The 16,892-nt window shown below is 41.4% G+C and overlaps 1 protein-coding gene across 1 annotated transcript in view; it reads right to left on the bottom strand.

Annotated features, from left to right (window-relative positions):
* LGR4 (leucine rich repeat containing G protein-coupled receptor 4) overlaps positions 1-16,892 on the bottom strand; it is an 85,043-nt gene that overhangs the window by 37,071 nt on the left and 31,080 nt on the right. The window contains exon 2 of the mRNA XM_049821401.1: positions 12,648-12,719. Within this exon, the coding sequence (XP_049677358.1) occupies positions 12,648-12,719 (72 nt within the window). The remainder of the gene's footprint in view (positions 1-12,647; positions 12,720-16,892) is intronic.

Raw genomic sequence — 16,892 nt, 5'->3', positions numbered from 1 at the left:
TCAGAGGTTTCAACTGCAGCTCTCCAGCAGGCAAAGACCAACATATCCTACGCCGCTCTCAACACGCTTCCCTCTGCTGCAGCATGCAGCAGCTGCGAGGACGGAAAGATTTCTCTTTACATAACCAGGTTCATTTTAAAGAGAGAAATGAAAAATTAATAGCATATAATATAGTGCACCTACAGCATATAAATTAAGATGTCACTGAAATCGTCCAGTCAGGTTTTCCACCTTACCTCCTTTCAGCATGTCTCAAAAATAGTCACATCCAGATTTTCAAATATAACGTTTAAAACAATTAGATACTTAGAAAGCACCTCTGTTTCTCTCTTTCCGTCTCTCCCGCACACATGGTAAACGGGCTAAGGAAAATCACAGCTTTACCAAGCCCCAGACTCCAGCCCAGCAGAAAGGAAGGGAGCTTCATCTCCTTGCAGCAAGACTCACTGACCTGCTTGGGACCAGCCCATGGTGGGACAACTCCACTCTGCTACGAAGCTACCCGAAGGCAGCCCTACATTAATGCTATCGAGAGCCGAGTACCCATCCTTGCCTTCATTTTGAGTGGAAAGAGTCTCAGAGACCTGGTCTGAAAGTCCTTCTAAAGTTAGTGAGTCAAGGCACATCACCGTTAGAGCTCTTTTCCCAAAAGGCAGAGGACTGTGAAACAGATTCATCCACAAAGACAGTAAAGACTTAATTTAATAGAGGACTGACAAGTGCCCTGCTATCCTATAGGCCACAAAAACTCAATTTGCTGTCTTTTACTTCTCAAGGTACGCAAGAACAGCAGCAGGCATCATCTGAAGTGGGGCGTAAACGCGTATCACACTGACCAAGAGGTTTCCTGCTAACTCGATCATGACTCCCCTTGTTGGGAAACTCTGCCCAGGACTGCAGGTATCCTGAATTAGCCCAGCCGAGTTACACCTTGGAGGCTTCTGCAGTGGAATCACAGTTGTAATGTGTGACCACATCAGTATCTTTCTTCTAGGTTGGCAATCTCTCCTTGTAATTGCTTGGTATTGAAAATGGTAGGCCTCTATTTTTACTTAAAAAAAATAAAAAGAAGAGTGTTTCAGTGGGACAAAAGTTCTGCAAATTCGAGTAGACAGAATCAATTTCAGCATAGCAGGATAACAGAGTAGGACATATGGAGTACAAAATACTTCTGCTATCCTGTCATATATAGGTGAGCAACACCCTCCAGCCATTATTTTAAGGGACAGAGTAAATGATCTCCAGACGTAGAGGACACCTTGTTGTTATTACAGAAATCAGGATACAATCTGGCTAGGGAATAATCTTCCATGGTATCTCATTCCCGGAGTACACAGCAAGCATAGCTTCCTGCACTGAAACTCTTTGGAAAGCAAAGACTGTTTTCTCTCTTTTGGGAAATTAAAACTTCTGCAATTACGAGTCTGGCAACCCGGCTGCACGTTAACCGAGCCAAGTTAATCACTAGTGTCACTCCAAAATCAGGGAGGATGTCCCAGGGATACATTTTTGTCCGTAACAATTAAAACCATCACTCTCATTTTGACAGGATGCAATACAAACTTCTTGGAAACCTCTCTGCTTGCCTCGCATCCCAGATGGTGGTGAACCTCAGGTTACTTAAGCAAAGAATTAGGTCTCCTCCCGTCCTTCTGAAGATCTCGTGCCCGTACAAAAAGAGGTTTTGCTGTGGCTTTTTTTTCCTTTGGTGGTATTCTGGGATCCTCCTAACCTTATCTGTCCATCTTGTCTCTGATAACAACACATTGGCTACTTTTTCGATGGATCAACTGTAACCTCACTTCCTCACTGAAAATTCAAATACTGACACAGACTGCAATCCTGACATGTCATAATAAATCACCTGATTCATTATTTTTATTTCTACACTACCTGTTTTCTGGTAGACCCAAGACTCCTATTTCAAGATCCAGTCAAGGCTGAACCTTCTGCATCCCTTACAGATGGTCCATTACTGCCCCTCCGCCCACTCAACATCTTATTTTAGCTTTCCAACTTCTATCTACCTATTTTCATCCCATTTGAAAATATTTCACTGCTTGCCCACTTGCACTTCTGCAATTTCTTTACTTTTTTGCTGTCTTACATCAAACTATTCTGCCACCCTTGCACACCTGTCCCTAACATCAACTTTTTCAGGGTTCTTCATGCTTCCCACACAAACTTGAATTTGAGTTCATGTTCTCCTGCAGAAGATGTAATCTTTGAAAATGCCCTATAGACAGACTTGCTGGGTATCATGGATTGAATTTTCTCAAACTCAAGAAAAGAGCTTCAGGTTCCACTTATTCCAGAAAAGCAGCCATTTTGGAACAGAAAGCAGTTTTCTTACCAGATGATGCATAGTTACGTGCTACAACCTATTCATCAAGGCTTGAAACTTCACACAAGAGGTACAGACATCTGCAGGAAAATACCAGGGGCTCGCTGCTCCCCCCGTGCAGAGATCCCCTGCCTGGCCGAGGGCACACACCTGTACAGACAGCTCCTACCCAAGCTGGGCAGCTGCAGAAGCGGACGGGCTGGTAAATGGAAGCCATATCGCCGGACTAAATATTGCTTTGCTTATCTGTGATTAGCAAACAGCCCCTTTGGGACTTTTGTCAGCTGCAGCCTGCTGCACTGCTGTGAAGCCAATCAATAGCCTACAGATTTCTCCCAATTCTTCCACGCCAATTTAGCATAACTAAATGGATACTTTATTCTGCTGCTGCTAATGGAAAACGCATTTGTCCCCTTCTCCTTTTCTTGCAGCAGTTTCAGTATTACACAGCCTCAACCGCTATTTATAAAACCGTGAGTATATAAGCCAAGACACTTCAGGACTGAAAAAGGAAGCCTATAACTACAACCATCACTGAACTGCACCCACTCCATCCAGCTGAGTAGGCACTTCTCATCCTGAGCCTTCCCTTTCTAGCACTTCGAGCCTTCTCAAAATTATACTGAACTTCAAGGTAATAGCTTGTTTTCAAAATGCATTCCTGGTCTAAAAATTTAAAATGTCTAAGTAAACTAATTTGATTAAGAAGAAGTCAAAGCCTGTCCATATGTTCTACTGCTACCTCATCAGCAAGAGTCACCAGCACCCTCTGCAAGACAAAACATGGCTCTATGAAACTGCTTTTCATGGACTATCGAAGGATATTTACAATTATGTTTTTTTCTTGTTAACTGGAAAATAAATTGCGATGGATTTTGAAAAAAGCAAGCATTCTCATCCATGCAAAATATGGTCTATCATTCAATTTGCAAGCAATATCTGTAATGGGGCAAGACGTCCTTGAAGTAGAGCCCACAGGGTACAACATACATGCACTGAAGGAAACACATATGACCTAAAACAACTGTTACACAACACGAGCTGTTGAAGCAAGCTGTCTTTGTAGTCCCAAATAGTATTCTCCAGCAAAAACCAGAGGTTTGCACAAATTTTCTATCGCAGACACGTCTTAGAAATAAGCAACAATATCCCATTGTCTTGAAAATTGCTAACACCTAGTCTACAGCAGTAGTGACAAGTTGTTGCAGTAAGCAACTTCGATTCCTCTCACTTCTAAAGCAGAAAGCAGAATACGTTTTATAAAATGCACCTTCTCCCTAATCGCCTTTGCACATCTTGCACTGTATCGTGATAACTTTCCTTTGCTCTACCATAGGCCAGGTAGACCTTTGCCTTGAAGGCACTCGGGTGAGTTTGCATATGCTGATCCAGGTTCTGCTACTCTGGATTTCTGTTTCCCTCTAACTTCTCACTGCACAAACAGCAATCATTACAGATGCCACTATGTTTACTCAAGGAGCTACCCGAGACAGATATTCCATGTTCCCCCACCATGATGCTCAAACTTAAATACTTCAGTGGCAGAGTAGGGAGGAGGTGGTGGGTGGCTTTCAGGATTTTATTGCTTTTTGCTCTCCCCTCAAAAAGCCACATCTAATTTTAACTTCTCCTTTTCACCGTGGATGCTGAGAGATCGGAGGCACTTCGCTGTGCTATAAAAATGACTTCCACAGCAGTGGACCGGCTGCTGAGAAAGCAGAGGGGGATTTGTGGTTGACAGCTCCGGTTCAGAGGACTCCGACACTCTGAGAGGGATCTGTGGATTTGATACCGACTTCATCATGGGCCAGCACAGACAGCGGCACAGGAGGGAGACAGGCTCTCGGCTGCCCGTGCGGATCAGCAGATGGGCTGCTACACTGAACTGACAGGAGCTCTTGTGGCATCAACACGCTCCTTCCTAGCTATAAATATATTTCACTTACCTAGTCTGTAAAGCAGAGACACAGAGATGAAAGTAACCAAGCTTGGTTTTGATCAACAGGGACGCAACAACTGAATCAACTACAGATTTGTGCTTTTAGCAGATAGTGCTGTTTGGGTGCTCTGAAGGTCTCCAGGATCATGAAATACGTTAATGGTTAGACGCGAGAGGGTGAAAAAATGACTGTTGATACAGTAAATCCTCAAAGTTGCTTCGATCTGTCCATACAGCCTGTCTCTTGCCCTGGCAGTTATTGCCTTTCCAGGCATGGGATCTTATGAATGCCTATGCATTTGGCAAGTGACACTGCAAAACGTGGAAGTGGATTAAATCTACACATATTTGGCAATTAAAACTTTGTTACCTATTTTCTAACCACTTCAGATACGTACCGGCTAAATATAAGACCCAGGTTTTGTAGACACCTCCACAATGAATGACCTTAGAGAAGTGGGAGTAATTTTCAATATGATTCTTTGTTTCAGATTTAGGTCAACTGTTAACTTACTACCAGCTGAAAAAAAAAACCCAAATATTTTATCAGAATCATCTAGAATTTTACTTTCATATAGGAAGGGCAGGAAAAGAACTTCACATGAGTACTGGTTACTACTTTTGTGCCAAGATAAGATCTGCCAATGCTAATTAGGTAAGAGCACCTCAGTACTCACAAAAAATATACCAAAATACAACCACCCAAGAGCAGGGGAGGAAAGGAGGTAAAAGAGGTAAAAGAATGACTTAGTTCCTCACCGTGTCTTCTTATGGTAACATACAGTGTCATACCACAACACTACGATGACAGAATGCACTCAATTACTTTCTCAAGAGTATGGGAAAAACACATTTACCTCCAACGTATAGGATTTGGTTTTTCTGCTTTTCTGTCTGACTATCTAAGTTGCAGAGCTACATGTGACTCTTCTTGAGGCTTGAGCCTGGAACTGGCTACCTGCTCACTCGCACATGTACATCTTTTGTCCACACTCCAATTCCTGAAACCAAAAGGAGGAGGTGGACTGCACGGAACGAGCGCTGTTTGGGGGACGCTACCTGGAGAGACCCAGCCTGAGAGCTTCTGAGGCTACTGCTCGGCCTCCAGAAGTTTCTTATCGGGTTTATACGTTCAGACAGCCCCAACCCAGCAGCTCAGGCAGTATAATAAATTCAGGCTCGTAAGACGGGTCTTGAAGCGTAACACCGCAAAGTTCAGCCTCCAGGCCATTTAGCTAAGCCAGCTTCTGTGTGCATGCGCATGTGAAAATAATGCTGAACGCTGAAACTCTGAGACAACAGATAGGGAAAAAGTTTCGTTTCCCTCTAAAAGTACTTGCAGCAGAATAACCAGTCTTGGGATCCTTATACACAACCATGCCAACTTTTGGAATTAACATGTAGAAACAGAAACTGGAAAGAAACTTCCTCATCTTCTGAAAACAATGGAATTTACTCAACCTACTAGCATCTGTCCCCACAAACGGGAAAAATATGCCACTGTTAAGCACAGCAAGAACCTTCTAAGCTACAGAAATATTATTCTTGTATCAGCAGGACTGAAACTCATCCAGAATCAAACTGATTTAGGACTCGCATAGATAAGAAAACATTAATTAGACACAGGTTGGCCAACATGTTTTTAAACATCATTTAGCATCTAGTGCAGACCAAGTAGGTGATGTTTAAAAATATCTTAGCTGACTGTGGTTAATTCTACTTGGGAGTCTTTGCCTAAAGGTTTGTCTTGACTAGAATTTGAAGGTGCAAGTTACAACATGCTGACGCATTTTCTAAAGCTCCGGCGCACATAAGGCAGCAAACGTATCTAATGTATGCTAGCTGATCAAGTCGAAGCTTAGGCTCTTAACTTGCTACCACACGTGAAACCTACACCTTGCATTTTCTTCATTAGAACTTTACCTCTTGGAATTCAAGCTGAAGCAACTGAGGAAATTACCTCCTCCAGCTGTTCAAATATTCGGAGCTGGCAGATGGATGAAGAGCACTCATCGGCTTCCAAGCCAACGTCAGCTGGCTATTTCTGAAATGCCAACAGAGGACGTCTACACTGGCTGCCTTTATAACAAAGCAGCTGAAGAGAGCTCTCGGCTCGTTCCTCCGTCCCTGCTGGTGGGGCTGAATGGACAGATATGGGGTGGTAACGTCTCCAATTGTACCAGCTAGTTTCACAAGAGGATGTTTAACCACAGCCTCAGTTACCACACGTCTGCTAACGCAAGGCATCGGGAGAGCTTTTCTCATGACGATTCATCCTTACCTTTTCTACTCGAAACAAGCCCTTCGTCTCCAGCTTCCCACTACAAATCCTGGGACTACTCACGTTTATGAAAGGGAGAAGAACTGCGCCATCTCGTCAACATTTACACGCTACCTTGAAAATACTACTTTAAAAGACCTAGCACTGAAGGACAGAAAACATCCTCCCACCAAATGTTCCACAACCAGGTGAGGAAAGACACAGCATCCCCAACTAACAGCTCAGCCCTGGTGGCCTTGGCAGAACTCCAAGACATGCCTTATTCATAAAACCGAAGTAATAAAAAAGATAGACACACCCCCTCCCTCCCCAGGGATAATACAACTTGGTGCTGATGCAGAAATTAGAAGGAAGGGGACCATCTAAATTACACACTGAAATAGATACTACAAAAGCAAGCAGCTGTGACATTTCAGCCAGGTGGTCATCTTCAGCTGCAGTCAAGAGGAAAAATAACTCTAGACATTTCCCTTGCAGATACTTCCTGATTACAACCTTATGGCAAAACCACCACATTTTCACTGCCAGTATGCATTTTAATTAATCCTTATGTTCTTAAGATATACTTCGTCCATTAAAAGCCATGTTCAGAGACTCTGGCAGGGGGGGAGGAGAGGGGTTTGAGAAGTTTAAGCAAGACCTCTTAGTGCTGTAATCAGCACCGATATAATTAAATAGTCAAGCAAATTCTCAGTTGTACTATTTCTTTTCCTGAAAAATTAGCTGCAGATGTGCTGTCTCTCACTCGCTGTTTATTCATCTCTCAAAAAGCAGATTAGCATTGCCTTTCAGAAAAAACTTTTATTGATCTAAACCTTCCTTTTATCACTTTATTTCCCTAACCATTTTCACCAGCCACTAAATAAAAACCTTAATATTAAGTTTTGCCCTTGACTGATAAAAAAAAATATATCTGACGGTAGTGTCACAGAAGAGAGACTGCTTCATATCATGTATGAACAAAAACCAGAAACACAAGAGACCTTGACAACAGACCTTGGCATCAGCACACATCTGGAAGGTAATCAAGCACTGCTGTCTCTCAGTGCTTTCAGGAAGGACTGTTTTCCTTGCAGCATTACTGGGCACGATATGGTCTTCAAAACCACAAAAGTCAGAGAGCAGAGAGCGTCCTCCCTAACCCTTGCTGGAGGTCAGAGACCTGCCCCGAGGTCGACTGGCTGGGAGGTGACCGGTGCTCCCGTTCAGATAACCATGTGTTCGTGTAACAGGCAACCTACGGACAGACAGCAGGACAGCTTGCTGTCCTCTGCCTGCCTGCTGCCTCTCACGTGGACCAGCAGACAGTCAGTCAAAACCTTACCATCTAAAGCTTAGCCACCAGTGCAGGGCAAATAAGATGACAACATTTTAAAAGGTTAAGAGCAGAAATCAAAACAAGGTTAAAAAGTCATTAAGTCACGGAGACTTGTTTTATTCAAGTGGTTCAAGTTTCTGAAGTCAGACTAGAAAACTGGCCAAAAATAAAAATAATTTTGATTTGCCCTCCTTGATGAGACAGTGCCCTTTTAATTAATCCAGCAGATCATTCACAAATAATAGTGAATGGAAATCATATAGTTAAAATCTTCCAGACTACTTTAGATAACTTTAAGTATTAGAAGGAACTGCATCGAAACGTAACACAGCCTGGCTCTTCCACTTAAAAATCCACACTGGAAAATGGTTTCTGCTTTCTAAAAACACTGCATTATCTAACTATATTTCCCTCTTCTAGCTTTCTATAAATACTTTAAGGTGTGGTTGGAAAACTGTGGCCAAGTTCTTCAAGGATTTTTAGTTTCCATATCGAGTTCAGGGCTGCAGCGTATTTACATTAACATTTTCTGGAGAATACACTTCATTAACTGCTGTGGCAAAACCCTTGGTGGTCTGCTCCTCGCCGACTCTGACCATTGCCGTTTCAATCATTTGCAAATTACTTCCAGATGGGTATCAGTTACACAGAGATAGAGAATTTTTATAACATTTATAAATAGTGCAAGAATCCTACAGACATCCGATAAGCGCGCTATGCAGTGACACGTACGATGAGGCTGTGAACCAGGGCACGTGGAGCACATAACCCAACGTGCAGATTCTGCCCACAGACAAGCTGGAACCCCTTTGCTTTTACCTCCGAGTAATAGGTAGAACACTATCTCAAAGGTACAAAAAACTCAAGACTATACGTGCAAATTTTATACTTCGCAGGGGAGTCAGTCCCCTGAACACGGCCATTTAGTGCCATTTCAGACGTCCTCTTCCACCTGGCCCCAACTGCCATTCCAGGCAGCAATCCGTCTCCCATCTGCATCCTATCTGCCAGCCTTGTACGGGTGTCTTGGATAACCCAGCACATCTAAAAATGGCATGGGATGCATACATCGAAGCACCCAGGTTGCTCCCCCTTTGGTGATGTAGCAGGCACCTTTTAATCGAGCAGCCAGCTTTTACAAGTTTGGTACGCTGCTTCTTTCACTTTTATTTGCTAGTGTTCATTTTAGGATTCGGAAAATGATCCTCTGAAGTCTCTCCAGACTACCGAATAACTCATTGCATTAAGGAAACGACAACCCCCATTTTAAATGGCTCCTACTGCAATTTTTAATCCCATCCTCTCCGTAAGTGCACTGTGTAAGACTCGGTTGCCTACACAATACATCTAATTGCCTCCCATTTACATTCAATTAAATTCTGCGATACTGTTTTGCAATATTAATTAACTATGTCAGGGGCTAATCGCCCAGAGAATTTGACAAATGGCAGGGCTAAAGCACGGTATAAAAAGAGAAAGGTGTCTGGGGCTGTCTCCTGGATGAAGAGCTACTATAGTCCGTGATGGTGTGGGTACTTACTGCATTGCCATTAGTCTGTGGGATTTTCATTTGCTTTAGATGTGTAGTTCTTGGGAAAAGTTCTAGATGTAAAAGCCACTTCTAGCACAGATCTCAACACCACTTTGCTTTAACGCTGTCTCTTTTTCTTTGGCGTGGAGACTCACACCCAGGTTTCTGTGCTGAAAAGGCAGCTTTGCTAGTGCCTGGCAGTCAGAATTTGCATCTGTTCAACCATAAATAAAAGCCAGGAAGAAAGTTTGAAAATCATCTTAGAGCGGAGAAGGAAAATTGTGGTTGTACAGTGGCAAGTACGACAGTTTCGGTTTTTTCTGTCCATAACCAGCAAAAATAAAGACCAAAAAAATTCTCTACCCTGTCCCATAAAGAAGGAATGGGCAGAATTAAAAATGCATCATGTCTGGTGCTGGTCATTTCTATTAAGGACAGAAGCTGCTTTCGTTTGAATCTACTTTACTGTATTCCCTCTAGGAAGAACATTAACTGAAGCAAAGGAACCTGGATTTGACTTGTGCATGGATGACCATACCCAGGTCTTTAAAGACAAGGAAGAAGCCTTCCTCATTTCACTGCTGGTGGGCATGGCCAGAGCCTCTGCTGCAAATTCAAAGCAGGCTGCTGCTGCAAAGCATTACTAACAACTTAAAAGTCTCAGTTAATGGTTTTCAACTGAGAAGTACTGGATGCAGGTACTGTCTACTTATGGCTCTGCTCTCACGGTCGTTCTCCTGTCTTTCTGCATCTGTGACAGCTGGTGAATTGGAGTTTTTCTTTTTAGTCTTTCTGGAGATTCTCCTACCTCTGCAGCTGTAGGAGGTAACTTGAACATGAAATTAAAGTTCTATGGGTTTCTTATATTGTATTAAGGAATCATGATTGATTTGAGTATGTTCAAACATTCAGAAAGTATCATTTTTACTGTAAAGTTGTTGGGGTTTGGGTTGGGTTTTGGTTTGTTTGGTTTTTTGTGGTTTTTTCCAGAAGTTGCTTTAACATATCAACTAAGCTTGCTAGGAATGATTTAAATCTTCTGGGTGTTCACATATAATTCTGAGCTTAATGCCAGCCTATTTTTTTGCAATCTGAAATGCTGGAATTTAGGGGGACAATGAGGTACACATAGCAAATGGCTCTTGGGCAATAAGCACAATAGATGATGGCTGAAGGCTCTGCCTTTTCTCTTTACCTCCTGACACACCCCAGGGTTTAAGGAAGTTACACAATATGCACACCCACCAGTTAGGTTTTATTGCTTAATTACTTATAGGGAAAAAATGAAGTCTCCCACAGTCATCCGAAGCTGGGAAAACTGAACTGTTCATTTATTTTCTTTTCCAACTTTCGGTGTGAAATATGACTATAAAGAATTTGGGAAAAAATGGACTACAAATATAGTCTAACAAAGCATACAGACACACAGCAGCACATATTATAAAGCACAAAGGGAATGTTGGCTAGTATATACTCTGAGCCAAGCAAGCCTTCCCAGGCCTCTAATTTTTTTGTTTGTTTGTTTTAAATTGACTGCTCATGCCACAGAGCCCTTCTTAAATTGTGTGTCAATTACACACATGCACCATCTGAAGTCCTGGTAAATCTACCTTCCTTCCCAAGGTATTCTCAACTATATCGCAAATTTAAGCAATACCTAAAGTCAGAGGGAATCCACCAGAACCTGTTAAGCATGAAATAAGGTATCACACACAATTCATCTGACACAAATAAGTTCAACTGCACTTCATAGTTGTACTGACCCGAGTCAAAACTACTTAAGAACCAGGGAAGATGGAGTTATTTCAGTGTATAAGCAATGGCAGCTAATACATCATCAGGATATGAGAGACATCAAAATTATAAGGAGAGGTAGAACACCTTATTGGACCAGCCAGAGTAGCTGGGGTGCAAGAAGGAAAATCCAGAGAAGCTTTCAGGAACACAAGCCTTTCTTCAGGAGCAAGTGATCCAACTCTTATCAATTTCTCAGTAACTTTGTTCCAGAGAGGTGCAGTGGTTGTATTGGGTATAGCAGATAACCAGAGTCAAAAGGTTCTGGGCTTTATCTGCAGTTTTGCTATGGGGTTAATTTATCCTGTTAACCTCCACAAATGGCTTGCTTGCTTTGCTTCAGTTTCCTCATCCATAAAGTCGGAAGAATGCCTCCCTACTTCATAAGGGTTTATCTCTTTGGGGAAATGAGCTGTTCTTTCCCTAAAGTGCATTTATTGAAAAATCTCTCAACGCAACATTCGTAGTTCCAGCCTAGTCAAAGTCACAAATTAGGACAGCCTCACTTCGTATTTTAAATGCTCTTTGATATGAGAAATGCTACTTTGACATTGAAAATGCAAAAGAAGCAAAGCAAATTGCAGTGGTTTTGTCTTATCTATTGCTTATTACTGGAAGTTCTCAACGCTCTCTGGCAAAGGTTGAACCATTACCCTCTCTTCATAGATAAGGAAACTAAGGCACACAGAAGTCACTTGTCACATAATAGTACTTACTGAAGTAGTAATTGAAAGTCAAAGCCTTCTCCCTGTTTATTGACTCTGAAATCCAATCTAGTTTAGGGCTATGCTGTGAAAGGGTGCTTCACTTTGCAAAGGCATGTCAGTTAGGACTTCAGTTCAGCAAAACACTAGGCACACGAGCCTTAGTGCAGCTCGAGGATTCAGAAGTGCAAGTACTACATAAGTAAAACCTAAAAAAAAAAAAAAGCTTAAAAGAGAGTGGGACAAGAGGGAGATGGGAACTAGAGAATTTCTGCCAGAGAAACTAAGAACAAGAAGCCCTGCACCACAGAACTTGAATTTCTGATGCAAGTCAGGATGGGCTTTTGAGCACTGCATTTGCAGCCTACAGGGGCAATGGAAGCAAGCTGCTCAGTAAATGAAACAACATATATTTTATGGAACTTATGCAACAGCTATACTGTAGTTCCTTTGCAAACAATGGTAATTACACACCTCTTGTGTTATCTTTGGATAACACTGTAATTAGTATGTGTCATCACTCCAGCCATGATTAAAATAATTACCGTAAAAAGTCCCTTGTAAGTAGCATTTACTGTTCCGGTTTCCAAACGCGTACAGGATTATTTTTTTTTTTTTTTAAGTGTAATTGCTTTCTCTGTTTGCAGCTCTACTCAACACTATCTCCCCACCCACCTTCCACTTTACGCAGCCATCCAACGTTGTAGCAAAACTTTAATGTATGTGAAATACTTACAGCTCTTCCAAGTAGGGAAAGTTCTTGAATGCATCTTCTGGTAGCCTTGTGATGTTATTCATGCTGATATCCCTGGAGAAGAAGAAATAGAGATTTATCAATAAACAGTAAGGGATTTTTACACTCTAGGAAAAGGAGGATAAAAAGAAAGCCTAATCAGATGGTATGAGAGCAGAAAAAAAATATTCTAGCATCACACAGTAATATCTCTTCCTAGAAATTTCCATGCTAAACTTTCAAAGCAGAGTAGTTTGAGAATCCAGATGCAGCAAAGACCTCTATCATGGAAAGTTGATAAAAATGGGTTTTGACACCTCCAAGCAAAAAAATTACAGTGAAACTAGAGTATGCCTGTATGGAAGAGGCTGTATGGTACTGTTAACCTCAGTACTAATTTTTACCAACTTACACATGCATACAATTTTAACACAGACGATTAAGACTGCTCTAAAACCACAGCATATGAAAAAATAATAAAAAAAAAGATTGTGACCACCCACCACGTAAATTTTCATCCCATAATGTCTTAAAAAAAAAGAATACACGCATTGGGACTTAATAAAGAGCTTCTGGCAAACACAGCTTCTGGAACAACTGACAAGAATAGCAGAAACATGTCCTAGCTCTACCACAGTCATTTTTTTTCCTACAAAACCTATAGAAGTCCTCGAGGTAATAGTTTTAAGCAGATTTCATTCTCAGTCCGTGAGCAGAGACAGGCCAGCAGCAAGTGCTTACATGATAGGTATGCAGACCTGTTCAGCTTTTTTCTTTCAAAAGGAGCAGTAAGTGGCAAACTTGGTGCCATCACCTCAGTTCACACCTACATAACCATCACAGATAATCCAGTCCTAAAGCAAGTTATTACTCAATGTGAGTAAAAGTAGCACGAAAACAATTCAGTTTGATAATTAAACTAGTAACTGCCTAACAGTTCATGACATAACCCAAATTCTTACTTTCCACTTGGTTACTGCCTTTTTTTTTTTTTTTAATACGCAGTTTAACAAGCAATTCAATGAGACTCATTAGTGCAGCCCTCTCAACTTCCTTCTGCTTGCTGTCTTCCACACATTGTTCTCTAGCATCTATGTGCCACCTCCCCACATACTTTGGGTAAAGAGCAAACAAAACCAAACCACCCCTTCCATTTCACTGGTAGTCAACAAGTACTGCTGAAGCTCCTGCATGAAGATCTGAAGGTCTGGTGACTGCATGCAGGGCAACAAATTTTGTTTGCCACCTAGAAAGCTCGACCTCAGTGTAAAGTACCAGCCCTTGCCTACTGCTCAGGCAGATGTTCTTAGTCCATCCATAGCCACCACTGTTTTTCAAACATCTGCCTCAACTGGAATTATCACTTCTTCTGATGAAGAAGAGAAAGGTCAATTTAGACTCTTCCTGCTATACTGAAAGGGCACAAATCCCTGAAGAACTATTTTGTAGCAGCAAAAACCACCCCTTTGAGAAATTATACAGTTTCACATTCAGGGTATCTTCCATGGCTCCCACCCATGACAGCACTCAGCACTGACCTTAGGAAGTTCAGGGTCAGACCCCTAAGGGAAGCAAGGAGCATGCGGAGGGGTTGCTGCTCCTTCTGACAAAATGGTGTCTTGGGACATTTGTGCGTTCTTTCATGCTGTGACGAACCAAATGCCATGTCAGTACCATACAACCTACCAAAAATGTTGCAGCAGCTAGTTACACCACTTTTTGCAAAGAGTGCCCATGTTATTCCTCCAGCTGCCAGACCATAATGTCGAACATAGCTCATTAAAAAAAGTTTCCTTATTTATACTGACAACAGAATGCACTACATAAAAAACCCCATAGTTACCAGGGAAAAAAAATAATATTATTTTCCCCACAGCAGTTGACAATGTCAACTGATGTCAGTGAATTTTTGTTGACATTAACAAGTAACTGGCAACTGGTCTGCTGCCCCTGACCGAGCAGCACAGCCCCCCAGCCACCACTGACATGAACACTACGCTCTTACATTAAATCTAGATGCAATTGTTCCTTTAAACTAAGTGTTTATTAAATAGCAGGCCAAAACTTCATTCCTCATACCCCAGTATAAACCAAGAGTTATTCCTCAGCAGCTGCTAAGAGTATACTAACGCAACTCAAGAGCAATGGAGATCAGAATAAGTTTCAGCACATACAAAACAAACCCAATTGTGAGAGAAGACCAAGAAAATCCACTATGGCACAACAGACTCCTTCACTAAGCTCCAGAAGGAGCTGAACTGGAGATGATTTATTTCTGAACTCTACAGCCGGCGTGCTTTAAGAGGTGCTTTTTGTCTCAGCAGCAGCTTGGGTACCGTGAGATGCTGCAGTTGCTGCAGGGGACTTTTTTTGCAGGAAAGTAAATAAAAGTATCAGATACATGAATCATCAGCTGTCTGCTCCATGGGAGACTGCAACTTTTATTCTCCCTACCCCCCATATACATTTTTCAAATTGTCACGAATACGTGCATTTCACACATCCAGGCTAGTCCTCTCCTTTCTGGACGACTACACGTCCCCTTCCAGTATCAACTGGGAAGCGTTTATGAATAGGGCAGAAGGGTAAGAAGGGAGTGGAGACCCTACATGAGTCCTAAGAAGGAGTAACCCATGCAAGAAACTCACAACTCTCTCAAAAGACTGTCCAGGTAATATAAAACCCTATTATCGTATATACCATATTAAATGGTGGTAGTAAAAATAAGTCAACAGTACATATCATCAGAAAGCACTTTATGAATGGCCATACATCACTTGGTCAAGGATTTTGACTGCAACCACGTTTGTTGCACTACGCGATAGCTCCTTAGGACAGAAGCAGTAAGAAATCACATCCATCTGAAAGCAATGCTCTCGAAGTTTCCAGACCTATAAAGCCTGATTTTCAGAAGTGTCATATGCAATCCTACACGAAGTCAATGGAAACCATGGAGACACACAGTATGGCTGACATCCAAATTCTACGTAATTCCAGCCTTCTCTGGGATCTGAAATTAGCAAAGAATGTTTTTTGCCTGTAGCTCCAAGCGTTGGCATCTACAGTTTTAATACGGGGAGTATACTCTTCGGATGTAAGCACAAAACAGAACACCTTCATAATGAAGATTTGAGAAGCATCATCAATATTCACAAATTCTCCTGAAATTTATTTTCAGCGAAACTGCGTTTATTAAAAAAACAGGCACAAAGACACACTACAATTCTGTCTTCAGCATTATCATGTGAAGCTTCAGGGACTGCTTATCATGACACCTTGTTAAAAAGCTAGAATTATTACAAAGTTTCTGTATTTGCCTTCATTACATGGGATAGTAACTCCTACTCAGTAAATATGCCAACCTTTATAGCACTGATTAGCAGACTTTGGTGAACATCAAGCCACCAGCTTTCAAAGTTTAAGTTTTAAATCAATTTCTGTTTAATTAAAAGCATTATGTAAAAGCAGTTTTGCTGCAGAAATAACAAACTGATTGTCAGTCCCTCACCAACCAACAGGCTTGGGTAAATCACAGTTTGAAAAACTGCTAGAAAAAAAATGAAGTTTCAATGTAGGAGATGAGAAGGTGAAAACACAATCTTACCTGAACTGCACTATCAGCAAAAAAAGCAACCAATATAGAAGGGGAAAAAAACACAAGGAATTGTAGAAGCCAAAAATCAGACACTTGGGTTTTTATTTTCTTTTCATTTCACTCTACAGAATATCCTCAAAGAATCAGTTCGTGGGAGCTATTTGCTGGTAATAAAATATTAAGTAGTTCACAAGCTTCAATGCAAGAATTTACAAACAATATTAGCAAACACCCATATCACTAAAATTAGATGACTTAGTAACTGCTCTTTAAGACGTTTTCCCAGTTAATTTGGAAGATAGTTTTAATAACGCATGCTTCCTAGAAGAATTACAACAAAAAACAGACTAGCACCCTATATTATGACAAAATAATGGCAAATATTCTCCCCAAAACCACTGCCCAAAGCAAAAATAGCTTTTATTTTAGAAAATATTCATTTTACTATTCCTAAACTTTCAAAAAACAAGTAAGTCTATGCAGAATCAAGGAAGCTGTCCATGTGATAAGGATAAAATATTAGTACAGGCCTTGGATACGTCAAAGAAATTTCCACTGAGAAGCTGCCCTACTCCACCTCTTCCTCCACCTTTACTAGAAAGGCCTCAGGCCTATGAGCCCAGAGCTCTTTTAGGGTCCTAATATATAAAATA

The sequence above is a fragment of the Accipiter gentilis genome, chromosome 17, assembly GCF_929443795.1.
Source record: "Accipiter gentilis chromosome 17, bAccGen1.1, whole genome shotgun sequence".
NCBI lineage: Eukaryota > Metazoa > Chordata > Aves > Accipitriformes > Accipitridae > Astur > Astur gentilis.
The sequence above is the reverse complement of the archived record's forward strand: the minus strand, read 5'-3'. Positions and strand labels throughout refer to the sequence as shown.